Here is a 15,598-nt window from a genome sequence, read left to right as displayed (position 1 = left end):
GTTGACTCAAATCTCTTCATAAAGAGGACCTGTCATCCTTATTTCTATTACAATGGATGTTTACATTCCTTGTAATAAGAAAAAAAGTGATCAAAAAAAATAAACGGACAGTGTAAAAATAGAGGATAAAAAGTAAAATAAAAACATAATAATAAAAAAATGTAAAAGCGCCCCATACCTCCGTGCTCACATGCAGGAGCGAACACATACACAAGGTGCGCATGCATATGTAAACAGTATTCAAACCACACATGTGAGGTATAGCTGTGAACGTTAGAGCAAGAGCAATAATTGCAGTGCTAGACCTTCTCTGTAACTCTAAACAGGTAACAGGCATTTAAAGTGCCGCCTATAGAGATTGTTAAGTACCCAATTTGTCGCCATTCCACGGGCATGCGCAGATTTAGAGCATGACATGTTAGGTATCTATTTACTTGGCGTAACATCATCTTTCACAATATACAAATACATTGAGGTAACTATTGTGTTTTTTGGTTTTTTTTTTTAAATCAATAAAGTGTTTTTTTTCCCCAAAAATTGAGTTTTTAAAACCGCTGCGCAAATACCGTGTCAGATAAAAAATTGCAACAATCACCACAAATGTCCTAGGGCTTCTGCTAAAAAAAAAAAAAAAAAAGTATAAAGTTTGGGAGATATAAGTCATTTTCTAGCAAAAAATACAGACTTAAACTTGTAAACAAAAAAGTGCCAGAAAAAGCCTGGTCTGTGCTATATAATGTGAATGGGGGAATCTGTTAAAACAGAATAAAAATAATCTGTTTGTGTACACCCAGCATTACTTAAAGCGGAGTTCCACCTAAAAGTGGAACTTCCACTTTAGGTATTTTAACCCCCTGACATGCCACATTTGGCATGTAATTTTTTTGGGGGGGGGAGCGGGTACCTAATTTTGACAGGTACCCGCTCCCACTTCCGCTCGGAGCGCCGCGGCGCCCTGAACGGAAGTTCTCCTCTCCCCCTCCCTCCCTGCAATCTTCTGGGACACGTCAGAGGTCCCAGAAGATTGCCGGCCAATCAGGACGGGCAGCACGACTCGCGCATGCGCAGTGGGTGCCCGGCTGTGAAGCCGCAAACTGTCACAGCCGGGTGCCCACAGCAGTGATGCCGGCGCCGAGGGAGAGGATCGAGGCTTCGGGCGGCCGCATCACTGGACCGTTGGACAGGTGAGTGAAATGGCTGGAACTCCGCTTTAAAGTGGAACTAAAGCCATCAATTTAACTGTTTAGCAAAACCGTTACATCCAAGACATGCTATGAATGATAACTAAAACAGCTGCTTGTGATCTCAACCAACCGGTGGAGCCATCAATTAGCCGGTGTCCTAACTGATCACGTGTCACACCATGACAACTGCAGATCAAACAGAGGCCAAGATGGCAGGTGACGGTAAAGGTTAGGAGGGTTTAGTTCCACTTTAAGTCATTTATTCTGGGACTTCATGGAACGTTCTTATGAGGCACAGACAGGATGGTGGATGACGTACCAAATAAAATGAAGTAAGCAGACCCTGACAAAGGATCAGAACTTTAAATTGATTTTGGAAACTGTATGAAAGGGTGATTACAGAAATCAAACTTGAGTTTTTCTTCAAAGGAGCATGCACATCGAATCCCCTTGGTCTGTACCTTAATAAAGTTTAAAAGTCCAAGCCTTGCTCAGTGTTCAATCCCCGATTTCTATAGCATATTATTTTGGCAGGTTTTCCATCTAATAACAGCACAAATCTTTCCTCCAGACTCCTATAAGATCAATAGACAGGTTTACCATAGATTGTGGTCACCTGGGTGCTCATACATCTGGAAGGGAGGGAATGGGGTGAGCTGATGGAAACACTCGGTTATAGGGAGATGGGAAAGTTGGGTCCAGCTATGTCACTGGATGTGACTTGGCTGGGGTTGCAGACGGTCGTTCTGAACTATTTGCTTTGGGAAAGGTGTTAGGAGCATGTTGTTTTGGAACTTTTTCCTGGCTGGACGTCCTCAGCACAGAACACAACAGTTGGGGCGTCTGCTCTGGCAGTAAATAGGTGTGATTTCTTCCTACTGCTGGGGTGGCTATGCCAAATATTTCCATTCATTGCTGGAATATCAGAAGCCAGTTCAGTCCGCTCCTCGCATGGTGGAATGAGCTGATCTCCTGTTATTAATATTTCAATAGCTGTGAGACAAGAAGCCTGCCGATTATCTGATTGTTATCTGTTAACCCTTCACACCCTGGGGCCATTGTACCAGAATATAGTGCAGTCACTACGGCGTATGATACTAAAGCAGATAGCAAAGTAAAGCTAGCATAAAGTGTCGTGTGCTTATTGTTTATTTAAGATGTTTGTCTTACAGATGAATGTTTACAAACTTTGTGTGTGCAGAGGATGTCAATGCCAGCACAATATTAATGTCTTCCTTATTACCCTGTATGACCGCTCAGTCATAGGGCCCATTAACGTCTATGGGTGTCCGTAGCGGCACATCATCTGCTGCATTAGGCAGGTGCATTGACAATGTGTTTTCCTTGTGCACTTTGACATGTGCTGATGTGCTATTCTAATGCGTTTTTTACCCACTTGCCTACCGGGCACTTAAACCCCCCTCCTGCCCAGGCCAATTTTCAGCTTTCAGCGCTATGGCACCTTGAATGACAATTACACGGTCATGCAACACTATACCCATCTAACATTTTTTATCATTTATTTCACACAAATAGAGCTTTCTTTTGGTGGTATTTAATCACCGCTGGGGGTTTTATTTTTTGCTAAACAAAAAAAGACCAAAAATTTTGAAAAGAAAAAAAACTTTTCATCGTTTGTTAGAAAATTTTGCAAACAGATAATTTATCTCCTTCATTGATGTGTGCTGATGAGGCTGCACTGATGGACTGCACTGAAGGGCACTGATAGGTGGAACTGAAGGGCACTTATAGGTGGCACTGATGATGGGGCACAGATTGGAAGCACTGATAGGTGGCAATGATTTGCAGCACCGATAGGTGGCACTGATTGACAGCACTGATGATGGGGCACTGATTGGAAGCACTGACAGGTGGCACTGATTGGAAGCACTGATAGGTGGCACTGATTTGCAGCACTGATAGGTGGCACTGATTTGCAGCACTGATAGGTGGCACTGATTGGCAGCACTGTTATGTGGCACTGATTGGCAGCACTGATAGGTGGCACTGGTGGCCATTGATTTGCACTAGTAGGTGGCACTGATAGGTGGCAATGGTAGGCACAGATGAGGCGGCAGTGACTCTTTCTGTTCGGGACAGATGTCTCTCTGACAGAAGCCGATGATTGGCTCTTTTGTTTTTTTCCTCACTCTGTCAGCGTGAGGAGAAAAAAAAAAGAGCCAAATACTGGCTCTGTTTACATCACATGTTCAGCTGTCATTGGCTGACAGCTGATCACGTGGTAAGGGTCCGGGAACGGACCCTTGCTCCGATCTGTGATCAGCCGAGTCTCGTGGACTCGCTGATCACAGAGCGAGCCATGCGCACCCCACAGGCGTACATGAATGCCCTCCTGGCAATTTAGATCCACGCTGTAGCTGTCTTTCATTGCATGGGCAGGAAAAGGTTAAAATATTTGTCAAAGTTTTTTTTTTTCTAATAAACATTATACTTAGCTGCCCTGTGCAGCGGTTTTGCAAAGGGCAGCCCCGATCTTCCTCTTCTCAGGTCCCCCGCTGGTGCTCCGGGTCCCTCCCAATTGCCAAGTGAATGCTCACTCCCGAGCCAGCTCTGGGTGTCCATAAGACACAAATCACTGCTCAGCCACCACCCCCCGCGCTCATTCCTCACTGGCTCCTGCATCTCAGCCAATGAAGAGGGAGAGACCCGGGACAGCCGCTCCTCTCATGCACATCGCTAGATCGCGATCAGGCTCGGGTAAGTTTTGGGGGGTTGAGGGGAAAGCTGCACAATGAAGGTTTTTTAATGTAAATTTAAGGACCGCCGTCACAAAAATATATTTTGAGAACGGTATGTGGTTAACACATCTAATAACAGTATTTTCAGCTATAAACACTGCCAGGGGCACTTCTTATTCTCAGGTTTTAAATCTTTCTTTGTAAGAGAAAAAAAAAAAGAAGAAACAAATATGGTTACTGTCACTGCTCAGGGGGGTTAAAGTTGATCCTCACACCTGTCACTGTCACTTTTGCTGATCAGCTTGGTCTGCATGTATATATTAATAAAAGTAAAATAACATTTTGTGAAATGAAAAGGAGAATTGATATATTTAACACCATCATTGCACGAATTAACTGCATACAGTTATCAGAGTACAAGAGTTTACACGGCAGTGGTTCTTTTCACAAAGCAGGGCTATGGTTGAGGTTGGGCATGATCAAAAACAACAAAATCTCTACTAGTCCAAGATAATCCCCTAAGTGCGTAAAATGAACTTGTCAAGACAGAGATTTGTGCACTTTCAATTTTAAAACTGCAGACTTGGGTGCTGCCATACTTCACTACCAGAGTTTGCACCTTTAAAAACCCTAAAGCAATGGGAAAGTGCATATTTCTACCCATACTTTCACATCAGTTAGAGAGCACTGAAATATGTAAGCATACAAAACACAGCGGACTGGAAGAAGTCTAGCATGGAATGCAGAAGATGGTTTGCACAAATGGATTAGGGTGATAAGCACCTTAAACAGGGCAGAAGTGATAAGGCTTTAGTGCAGATAGCAAGGAGAGAACTTCTGGAAAATATTTTGTGGACACCAAGACTGGGTTCAAACTGGTGCGATGTTAGGTGATTCGCACCGCACTGCTGTGCAGATCACATGCGATGCCAATTCAGCCATACAGATCTGAATTTGTATTACATTCGCAACAAAATGGTGCAGGACCCTTTTTTTTGGCCTGCACTGAAATCGGGTCGCATGGGTGTGAACACCCATGCGACCCGTTTCCTGCACCATTTGGCATTTCGCACTGTGATCTGCCAACCGTTTTGGGGAGTGTCAGTAACTTTGCATTAACAACAAGAAATTGCAAGAGATCCGGCGCCCGAGGTATTTGTGGCAAAGATAAGAGGATAAAGGAAAAGGAATTGGCAGCACTCCAGGTTGAGTCAAAATCCAGATTTATTGACTGGACATCCAAATTATGACAATCGTGACAAGGTAGACGCGTTTCACACACTAACTGTGTGCTTAATCATTAAGTAAAGTAACGATTAAGCACACAGTCAGTGTGTGAAACGCGTCTACCTTGTCACGATTGTCATAATTTGGATGTCCAGTCAATAAATCTGGATTTTGACTCAACCTGGAGTGCTGCCAATTCCTTTTCCTTTACCAAGTTTTCACGGTGGCGAGCCGGGGCATGCACCGGTGTGAGTCATCAGGCAATTACACCACCTTGAGCAGTGAGTCCTTGTCTGTTCAAAGATTAGAGGATGCAAGATCGCTGCTGCCTGGCTGCAGGTGGGAAACCAAACAATGAAATGAAAATGGGATCAATTAGCGCAGATCTATACTCCCCAAACTAAAAAAAGACATTTTTTTTTTAATTATATCTATTCGTGCTAAAATTGTAAAGTATAATGAGTCCTACCTAATTCTATCATGTATCCCAATAAGGTGCTAATAAAATATTTTGTGTATATTCATCTTGTAAACCATCATTGTCATAAAGTGCAAATGCTGAAAATGAAGTTAAAGTGCAAGAAGGGCTGTGAAACTCCAAAATTCGAAAATGTGCAAACAAAGAAAAAAAACTGTAAAACAAGTTAAACTAATTAGGGGATTGGAGGACCTTAATTATGAAGAGCGTCTGCAATCGCTTGATTTATTCTCCCTGGAGAAGAGACGCCTGAGAGGGGACATGATAGTAATTTATAAATATCTCAATGGGGATCTCAGCATAGAAAAAAAGCTATTCAGTCGAAAAGAATGCATGAGGACTAGAGGGCATACAATGCGATTAGAGGAGAAGCGTTTTAACCTCAGACAACACAGGGGGTTCTTTACTTTTAGGGCTACAAGATTGTGGAATTCTCTACCACAAGAGGTGGTTTCTGCGGGAAGTATGGTGGCTTTCAAAAGACTCTTAGACGTACATCTCAAGGATCAGAACATTCAGGGGTATAAGAGATGATTAAGGCCACACACACCTACAGAGGTTTAACTAGATAGGCTATTGTCTTTATTCAACCTCACCTACTATGTAACTATGTAATCTGAACATGATCCAGAAACACTGTCACTCATTTAAAATGGTCTGGTATAAAGTGGAAAAAACTTTTCTGTGGTCAGACAAATCGAAATTCAACATTTTTTTGGGAACTAAAGAGGAGAGGGACCTTCTGGATTGTTATCAGCGCTCAGTTCAAAGGCCTGCATCTCTGATGGTATGGGGGTGCATTAATGCGGATGGAATGGGCAGCTTACACAGCTGGAACAACACCATCAATACTGAAAAATATATCCAGGTTTTAGAGCAGTATATGCTCAGGCAAGAATGGGACAACATTGCTTTCCCGAAACTCCAGCAACTGGTCTGCTCAGTTCCCAGATGTTTACAGAATGTTGTTATAAGGTGAAGGGGTGCTATGCTGTGGTGAACCTGGCCCTGTCCCAACTTTTGAGACATATTACTGACAATTTTAAAATTATCTTAATTTTTTCCTAAAAATTGTACATTTTCACACTTTAAAACATTTGTTATATTTTCTATTTTTTATTGTGAAAAAATATGGGTTTATGAGATTTGCAAATCATTGCATCCTGTTTTCATGTAGATTTTACACAGCGTCCAAGCTTTTTTGAAATTGGGGTTTTACCCTGAAATAAACTTCCCATACCTTGGAATAAATTCTCATACACTAGAATAAGCATCTCCTACTCTGGAATAAATATAAACATTAGAAAAAAATTCTACCCTGGAATAAACTTCTCATACACTGAAATAAAATTATCATCTGCAGTTCTCTAGATGGGTTTTTTTGTGGAACGCAGACAGTAGTAGTGTGGAACTGAACTAAACATCCCCTGCAGTTCTCTAGATGGGGCTTTCTGGGGAATGCAGACAGTAGTAGTGTGGAACTGAACTAAACATCCCCTGCAGTTCTCTAGATGGGGCTTTCTGGGGAACGCAGACAGTAGTAGTGTGGAACTGAACTAAACATCTCCTGCAGTTCTCTAGATGGGGCTTTCTGGGGAACGCAGACAGTAGTAGTGTGGAACTGAACTAAACATCCCCTGCAGTTCTCTAGATGGGGCTTTCTGGGGAACGCAGATAGTAGTGGTGTGGAACTGAACTAAACATCTCCTGCAGTTCTCTAGATGGGGCTTTTCGGGGAACGCAGACAGTAGTGGCGTGGTAATCTAATACGGATGTACTGGCGGTGTTTGGCAAGCAACTGGTTAGTCCCACGTGGAGGCAGGCCACGTACCTAGACAGGTTTTGTCAGCCTTCTCCGAATTTCTCAAGTGGGTGTGGCTTCTCCTACTTAATCATTATACCCCCTACAATTAATTCTGGGACCTGATTTTTGGTCCTTGTGGGTGTTACACCAACAATACAGACTAAAGTTTTTCAGTCTATAGTATGTGTCCTTTTTCTTGTCCTTAGACAATTTTGATAAATTAAAGTAGATGATTATCTTCTTCAAAGGCATTTACCTCTGAAAAAATGTTTGAGGTTTTTGTGCTACTATTTGCTTCCATTTCAGCCATCGGATATCTCCGATTATTTCCATTCACAATGTTTTTGAGCAGATTTTCCAACATGTCTGCATCTTTTAATACAACTTTTCTCAGTTCCATGATGACTGCAGCAATTTGAGCTCATTATTCAATTTTGCAAACCAGAAGATTAGAGAGTGTGAGACTCCTATGTGCCACTATCTGCAACTGTCCTCCAATCACAGGCACTTTAAATGTACAATATGTAAAGAGTGCTGCTGTGTAAGTTGTCAGCCCTATATAGTTGCAATAACAAAATAAATACATAATAACCAAAAGTCAAATTTGGAGATCCCTAACATGCACGACAATGATAATGTGATTGATGTCCCATGCATTCTGACATACACTGTGCCACCGTTCTGTTAGATACAATTCAATAACCACCACGAGTGGGATCACTCAGGGTATAGCACCAAAAATGCAGCAGCATATAAAAGTTTTCATTAACACACCGCAATACAGAAGAATTAGGTTATATGTTTAAAATGATTCTCCGCTTTTTAATACTTTTAAAATACCCAGTCATACAACAACAATATGGATGAATCCGCTCATTTTAAACTTGTCTACTATTTAAAAAAGCAGCCCCCCAACTCCTAATTCCCATGCAACAAAATGAAGTGGTCCCCCCTCATAAGGTACATGCTTCACTGTGATTTATAATAAGAGTTTAAAATAAAAAAGAATTCAGATTGCGTTACCAGTGTTACTGCAAGTGAAATTGGATTGCATCCAATCCAACAAGACGCTTATTCAGATTCAGGGTAATAGTAATGATCAACTTTTATATAATAATAAAAAAAAAAAAAGGGAAAGCTCTTTAATAATGAAAAGAATTACATGTAAATGTTAAAAACATTTTAAACCTTCTTTGCTTTATCCAATGCTACAGATAAAAAAAAAAAAAGTTTTGGCTTTACATATACTTTAAAGGACTCAAACAATTCATTTTTACAAGTTTACAAGTTTAGCGTGCTTAACCTAAACTGATGTGCTCCAAGGTATATCTGTTCAACACTTTACGCTGCAGAGGGGTACATAATACACGATCATAAAACACTCATCTAAAGTTTTGTGGGCCAAGAGTGTGCACCTGGCTGTGAAATCAGACACTGCCCCAATACCAGAGGAGACAGGAAGACCTGATATCTTTATTTACAAGTCATATTATACACTGAGTGCTACAAGCAAGGTCCTGGGGTGCTGGAATTCTATAAAGCAGGGATATGCAAACTGTGGCCCTCCAGATGTTGCAGAACTACAAGTCCCATGAGGCATAGCAAGACTGACAGCCACAAGCATGACACCCAGAGGCATGATGGGACTAGTCTTGCAACAGCTTGAGAGCCACAGTTTGCATATCCCTGGAGGGCCACAGTTTGCATATCCCTGGAGGGCCACAGTTTGCATATCCCTGCTATAAAGCAATCATGTTTAAAGCGGACCTCCACTCTCTTGCTACAAATTCCCTAAAATATTTCATACCCTCCTTTGATAGAATTGCATCTAAATACCTTTTTTAAGCTCCCCCCTCTACTTCCATACTGAAGTTGAAAAAGACGTTGCTGGTACCGACCAATGCTTGCAAACTAGATATGAATGTCATATATCCTGAAAGTCATTATGCAGCTCTGAGAACGTGGAGTGCTCATGTGCCATCATCAATCCTGCACATGCACACCCAGTGCTCTATGGGTAGAATTATATTATTAGTGGCGATACCATGGCAAGGTGTAAGTATGACTCCCTGCCTAGAGTGCTGAGTGTGGTGAAAGCACCGTCCAATCCTGCACATGCGCACCCAGTGCTCTATGGGCGGAATTATATTATAATTGGCGATACTATGGCAAGGTGTAAGTATGATTCCCTGCCTAGAGTGCTGAGTGTGGTGCAAGCACCGTCACATCCTGCACATGCGCACCCAGTGCTCTATGGGCGGAATTATATTATAATTGGCGATACCATGGCAAGGTGTAAGTATGATTCCCTGCCTAGAGTGCTGAGTGTGGTGCAAGCACCGTCCAATCCTGCACAGGCGCACCCAGTGCTCTATGGGCGGAATTATATTATAATTGGCGATACCATGGCAAGGTGTAAGTATGACTCCCTGGCTAGAGCGCTGAGTATGCAAGCACCGTCAAATCCTGCACATGCACTCCCAGTGCTTAATGAGTGAGATTATATTAATATTATTGCAGATACCATGGCAAGGTGTAAACAATATGACTCCCTGTCTAGCGCGCTGAGTGCACATGCATGCAATCTTCATCTTGGGGAACCACAAAGAATGCCAGAAAATAAAGGGACAAATAATGCTCTAATGCAGGGTTTCTCAACCAGGGTTCCTCCTGAAGTTGCTAGGGGTTCCTTGAGCAATGAGCAATTTCTACCTCTCAGATAAATTCCCAATGGCACCATTGTTCTTTTTAGCTATCTGTAAGGGGGTAATTCTTCCCAATGATGACAAGAGGAAGGACCATTCTTCACACTGACTGTCACACTAATGTGTCATGAGTTGTAGATTTTTCATTTTTAGCAGGGGTTCCCCGAGACCAGAAATTTATTTCAAGGGTTCCTCTGTGTTGACAAGGTTGAGAAAGGTTGCTCTAATGCAAATAATCACAGGATATGACCAGGAAAAATGAATGCTCATAAGTATATACAATAACAGTAGACTGCGTTACAGAGTAAATCTTTTTTTTTACATTGACATTTTTAATGGTGCTTCTATTTTTATTTTCCCAATTTGGATGCAGTTCCTCTCTTTTTAACTTGTGTCCTGTGTGACAGCTTTTTTTTTTTTTTTCCATCTTACAAATTGTTTTATTAAGGAAAACCTGATTTTAAAAGGTCTTGTAACTATGAAAATATCCAGAAATCACTAAAGAGATAAATAATATGTGTGTGTGCCAGGGCTGTCAGTGTCCGGATGACTGTCATTAATAATCTGGATTGAGCCCCCATGCAGCTATGAATGATCGCTGGTAGAGCTGTGCTGTGAGCAGCAGAAGAACTCTTGCAGCTTTCTATCAACATGTCAGAGTTTAGAATGGAGGGGAGTGATAATCTGCACTGCTGTTTACTTGGTGATGACAACATGAGTTTAAAAGGAAGACAAATATCTTTATCTGCCTTTTTCTGATCTACAAACACAGAGATCTTCTCAGGTGTAAGAGATCATCCTAAAGCAGTATGGGGGTCATCAGGTCCCATCTACAGAAGGGGTTCCACCCTCCCCCTCCCTGCCTTTGTCTGGGAACCCTCTTCATGTACTTTGTATATATATTCTGGATTCCATATAGCAAATGCTGAGTGTCTATATACATTCTATTTACTAAAAGGCAATGTTGTTAATAAATACTCCTTCTTTATTTGAATTTGTTACATGCCCATCACTGCTAGTCCTGAGCCTCTTCTCTGGCTAGAGATCTGCTAAACTCAACAGCTGATTATACAAAAAGTGGGGGACTAGAGTAGTAAATATAAATATTGAACACAAATGTTCAACGTCTTACATTTATTTTAAAAGCAGTATCAAAATAAATATACAACATAAATGAATGGGTTTCAATGAGCTCAATGTACACCATTGCAGTGCTTCCATGTGCGATTAAAAACAAATAAAGCAACAGCATTTATTTATTTTTTGCAATGGATCACATTAGAAATGCATGGAACTGCAACTTGGTACAAGAAGAAAAGAAAGAAATATTGCAAGAAAAAAAAAACACACCGCAAGCGCATTACCAACAAGTGTGCGGTGTGCGTTAGGTGTGTTGTCTTTTTCATGCATTTTAGTTGCTGAATGCTATACATGCGTTTAATGCAGCAAAGATGCAGCAAGTAGGAATTTTTAACACATCACACCCGAAGCTCTGGAAAAAAAGCAAAGATGTGGATGGGGCTTTAAAAGAGCAATTAGTCTAGGTGCACCTCTAGCATTTTGTGAATGGGGGTTTTTGCACGTGTTTTCACACGTAGGGGGCAGCTCATCCAATTCAATAGGCTGCCATGTGCGCAACAAACACGCCAAAGAAGTGCATGGATCTTTTTGGATGCTGAGGAGTTTCACATGTTTTTCAACCATGTATGAAAACATGAATCTGTTTCCTTTTTTCGGGGTGCTATTAATAATCTATGACACTGCAAGCACTTTGTGCGTTTTTTACACGTTCCAAGAACAAGTGTGAAAATGCGCACTTTTGCTTGTGTTCACGGAACGCATAGGTGTGAATGAGATTTGTGCACAGATCTTGTGGACCTGGAGAAGTCTCCCAGCCAGAAAAAGATACATTGTATTTCTGACTTCTACACACTTCTACAAAGTTACCACAATGTCCCCATGATGAAGATACAGAGCTCCTGATCCTTCACATTAATGATGTATGGAATCACACACTAAGCTGACAATTATGGAATAACATGTTTCAGAATATGACAATTAGGGCTAATTCAAAAAGTGATCAATCCGAATTCTTCATGTCCCCATCAAATGAAAAATGACATTTGATAGACAGCTACTGACAACATCTGCAGTTGTCTTGGTTTTGCAGCTTGGACACTCATTCCAGTCCCTTAATAGTCATAGGCTTGGCCCCCAATATCCCTACATTTGCCCCCTGATACCCCCAGACTTGGCCCCCAATTCCCCGTACATTTGCCCCCTGATACCCTCAGACTTGGCCCCCAATATTTTCCCAGATTTTCCTCCTAATAGCCTTAGACCTGGCCCCTGATACCCCCTAGACTTGTCTCCTAATATCCCTAATCCCCCCCCCCTAATACCCCCAGACCTATCTCCTAATATCCCTAGATTTGGCGCCTAAAATTCCACAGATTTGGCTCCTAAGACCCCCCCAGACTTGTCTCCCAATATATGCCTAGAATTGCTCCCGATACCCCCGTTTTGACCTCTAATATCCCGTAGACTTGCCCCCCGATACCCCACAGACTTGTCTCCTAATATTCCCTAGATTTTTCTCCTAAAACCCTCCAGATTTGCCCCCTGATACCCCCAGACTTGTCTCCTAATATTCCCAAGATTTGGCTCCTAAGACTCTTCCCCAAGATTTGTCTTCTAGCATCCCTAGATTTGCTCCCTGATACCCCCAGACTTGGCCCCCAATATTCCTCAGATCTGCCCCCTGATACCCCCAGACTTGTTTCCCAATATTCCTAGATTTTCCCCCGACTTGACCACTAATATCCCATAGACTCCCCCCAAGATACTCCCCAGACTTGTCTCCTAAAATCCCTACACCCCCCCCCCCCCAATACCCCCAGTCTTATCTCCTAATTAATATCCACAGTTTTGAGCCCTAAGACCCCAGATTTGTCTCCTAACATCCCTAGATTTGCCCCCAATACCCCCAGACTTGTCTTCCAATATCCATAGATATGCCTTGGATACTTCTGATTTGACCTCTAATATCCCTAGATTTGCCCCTGATACCCCCCAGACTTGTCCCTTTATATCCCCCACACTTGACTCCTAATATTCCACAGATTTGCCCCGATACCCCCAGACTTGTCCCCTAATATCCCTAGACCTGTCTCCTGTTCCCCCCAGACGTGTCCCTTTCCTTCCCATATCAGTGCCCCCCATCCACCCTCCGGTCCCCCTGGCAGAGCGGTGCCTACCTGCAGCGGAGTCCGGGTTCTCCTTGTCGGACCTGCCGTTGTCTGGCGCCCCCTGCTGCCTGTCATTGTTACACACCCCCTGATCCAGCCGGGCTTCAGCGCTGGAGCAGCAGTAGCGCAGTACACAGGTCCCGCAGCAGATGGTGGCGTCCTCCCCATCGAACCTCTCCGGGCACTGGAAGCCTTCCCTCCATACATCCTGAGCGTCCGTCCAACCGTGACAATATTCCCCGCTCCCCCGGGCCGCCGCCAGCACTGCCAGCAGGAAGGAAGCCGAGAGCAGCAGTGCCAGGGGGGAGCCGTCTACCCACATCACTGACACCGGGCACACCGAGCTCTGATAATCCCTCTGTACCTATCCCGTGCCAGCCCACCATAGAGGAGCTCACACCAGGCGGGGCAGAGGGGTGCACCGAGCTACGTCCCCCCCGACACCATCTTCACACAAGTCCGAGGAGAAGAGGGCAGAGTCCGGGGAGAGGAGGGCAGAGTCCGGGGAGAGGAGCGCAGAGTCCGGGGAGAAGAGCGCAGAGTCCGGGGAGAGGAGCGCAGAGTCCGGGAAGAGGAGCGCAGAGTCCGGGGAGAAGAGCGCAGAGTCCGCGGAGAAGAGCGCAGAGTCCGGGGAGAAGAGCGCAGAGTCCGGGAAGAGGAGCGCAGAGTCCGGGGAGAAGAGCGTAGAATCAGCGGAGAGGAGCGCAGAGTCCGCGGAGCACACTGACAGATAGAGAGCAAAGTGACCGGCTGGAGGGAGGAGATCCCTGTCACCCCCGGCACCTCCCTCCTCCTCCATCCATCCTCCTCCTCCTACATACTCCTCCGACAATACCACACCACAGCTGCTGGGGACACCACAAGTCCCAGCACACACCTTGTCTCATCAGCTGCCCCAGCCCGAAAACTTCCACTTTATCCCCCCCCCCCCCCCCCCCCCTTTGTATGCTGAGTGAGGATGGAATGATAAAAGTCCGACTCTCAGGTTTGTGCTGTACATCGTGTCCTCTATTCATATCTACAATCCACATACATTTATCATTTCCACAATGTTCCATGCATCAGGTGTCCCCAGCACAGAGCCCCCCCTAACATCAGGTGTCCCCAGCACAGAGCCCCCCACCATCAGGTGTCCCCAGCACAGACCCCCCTAACATCAGGTGTCCCCAGCACAGAGCCCCCTAACATCAGGTGTCCCCAGCACAGTGCCCCCTAACATCAGGTGTCCCCAGCACAGAGCCCCCTAACATCAGGTGTCCCCAGCACAGAGCCCCCTAACATCAGGTGTCCCCAGCACAGAGCCCCCTAACATCAGGTGTCCCCAGCACAGAGCCCCCTAACATCAGGTGTCCCCAGCACAGAGCCCCCTAACATCAGGTGTCCCCAGCACAGAGCCCTCTTGCATCAGGTGTCCCCACAAGGGAGCCCTCTTGCATCAGGTGTCCCCACCAGAGAACCCCTTTGCATTACGTGTCCCCACCAGAGAGCCCTCTTGTATCAGGTGTCCCCACCAGAGAGCCCTCTTGTATCAGGTTCCCCACCAGAGAGCCCTCTTGTATCAGGTGTCCTCACCAGGGAGCCCCCTTATATCAGGTGTCCCCACCAGAGAGCCACCTTACATCTGGTGTCCCCACCGGAGAGCCCCGTTATATCAGGTGTCCCCACCAGAGAGTCCCCCTATATCAGGTATCCCTACCAGAGAGTCCCCTTATATCAGTTGTCCCCACCAGAGAGTCCCCTTTTATCAGGTGTCCCCACCAAAGAGCCCCCTTATATTAGGTGTCCCCATCCCAGAGCCTCTTTTATATTGGGTGTTCCCATCACAGAGCCCCCATACGTCTGGTGTCTCCATCACGGAGCCCCCTTATATAAGGTGTCTCCATCAGAGAGCCCCTTATATCTAGTGTCACCCCTAGAGAGCCCCCTTACATCTGGTGTCCCCACCAGAGAGCCTTCTTATATCAGATGTCCCCACCAGGGAGCCCTCTTGCATCAGGTGTCCCCACCAGAGAACCCCTTTGCATCACGTGTCCCCAACAGAGAACCCCCTTGTATCAGGTGTCCCCACCAGAGAGCCCCCTTACATCTGGTGTCTCCACCAGAGAGCCCCATTTTATCAGGGGTCCCATCAGAGAGCCCTCTTACATCTAGTGTCTCAACCAGGGAGCCCCCTTATATCAGGTGTCCCCGCCAGAGAGCCACCTTACATCACTTGTCCCCACCAGAGAGCCACCTTACATCAGGTGTCCCCAC

At 44.7% G+C, this 15,598-nt stretch overlaps 1 protein-coding gene across 1 annotated transcript in view; it reads right to left on the bottom strand.

Annotated features, from left to right (window-relative positions):
* SHISA2 (shisa family member 2) overlaps window positions 1-13,683 on the bottom strand; it is a 45,145-nt gene extending 31,462 nt beyond the window's left edge. The window contains exon 1 of the mRNA XM_082248553.1: window positions 13,355-13,683. Coding sequence (XP_082104679.1) covers window positions 13,355-13,667 — 313 coding nt within the window. The 5' untranslated portion in view covers window positions 13,668-13,683. The remainder of the gene's footprint in view (window positions 1-13,354) is intronic.
* Window positions 13,684-15,598: the final 1,915 nt, after the last annotated feature.

The sequence above is a fragment of the Pelophylax lessonae genome, assembly GCF_965119305.1.
Source record: "Pelophylax lessonae genome assembly, chromosome: 2".
Taxonomy (NCBI): domain Eukaryota; kingdom Metazoa; phylum Chordata; class Amphibia; order Anura; family Ranidae; genus Pelophylax; species Pelophylax lessonae.
The sequence above is the reverse complement of the archived record's forward strand: the minus strand, read 5'-3'. Positions and strand labels throughout refer to the sequence as shown.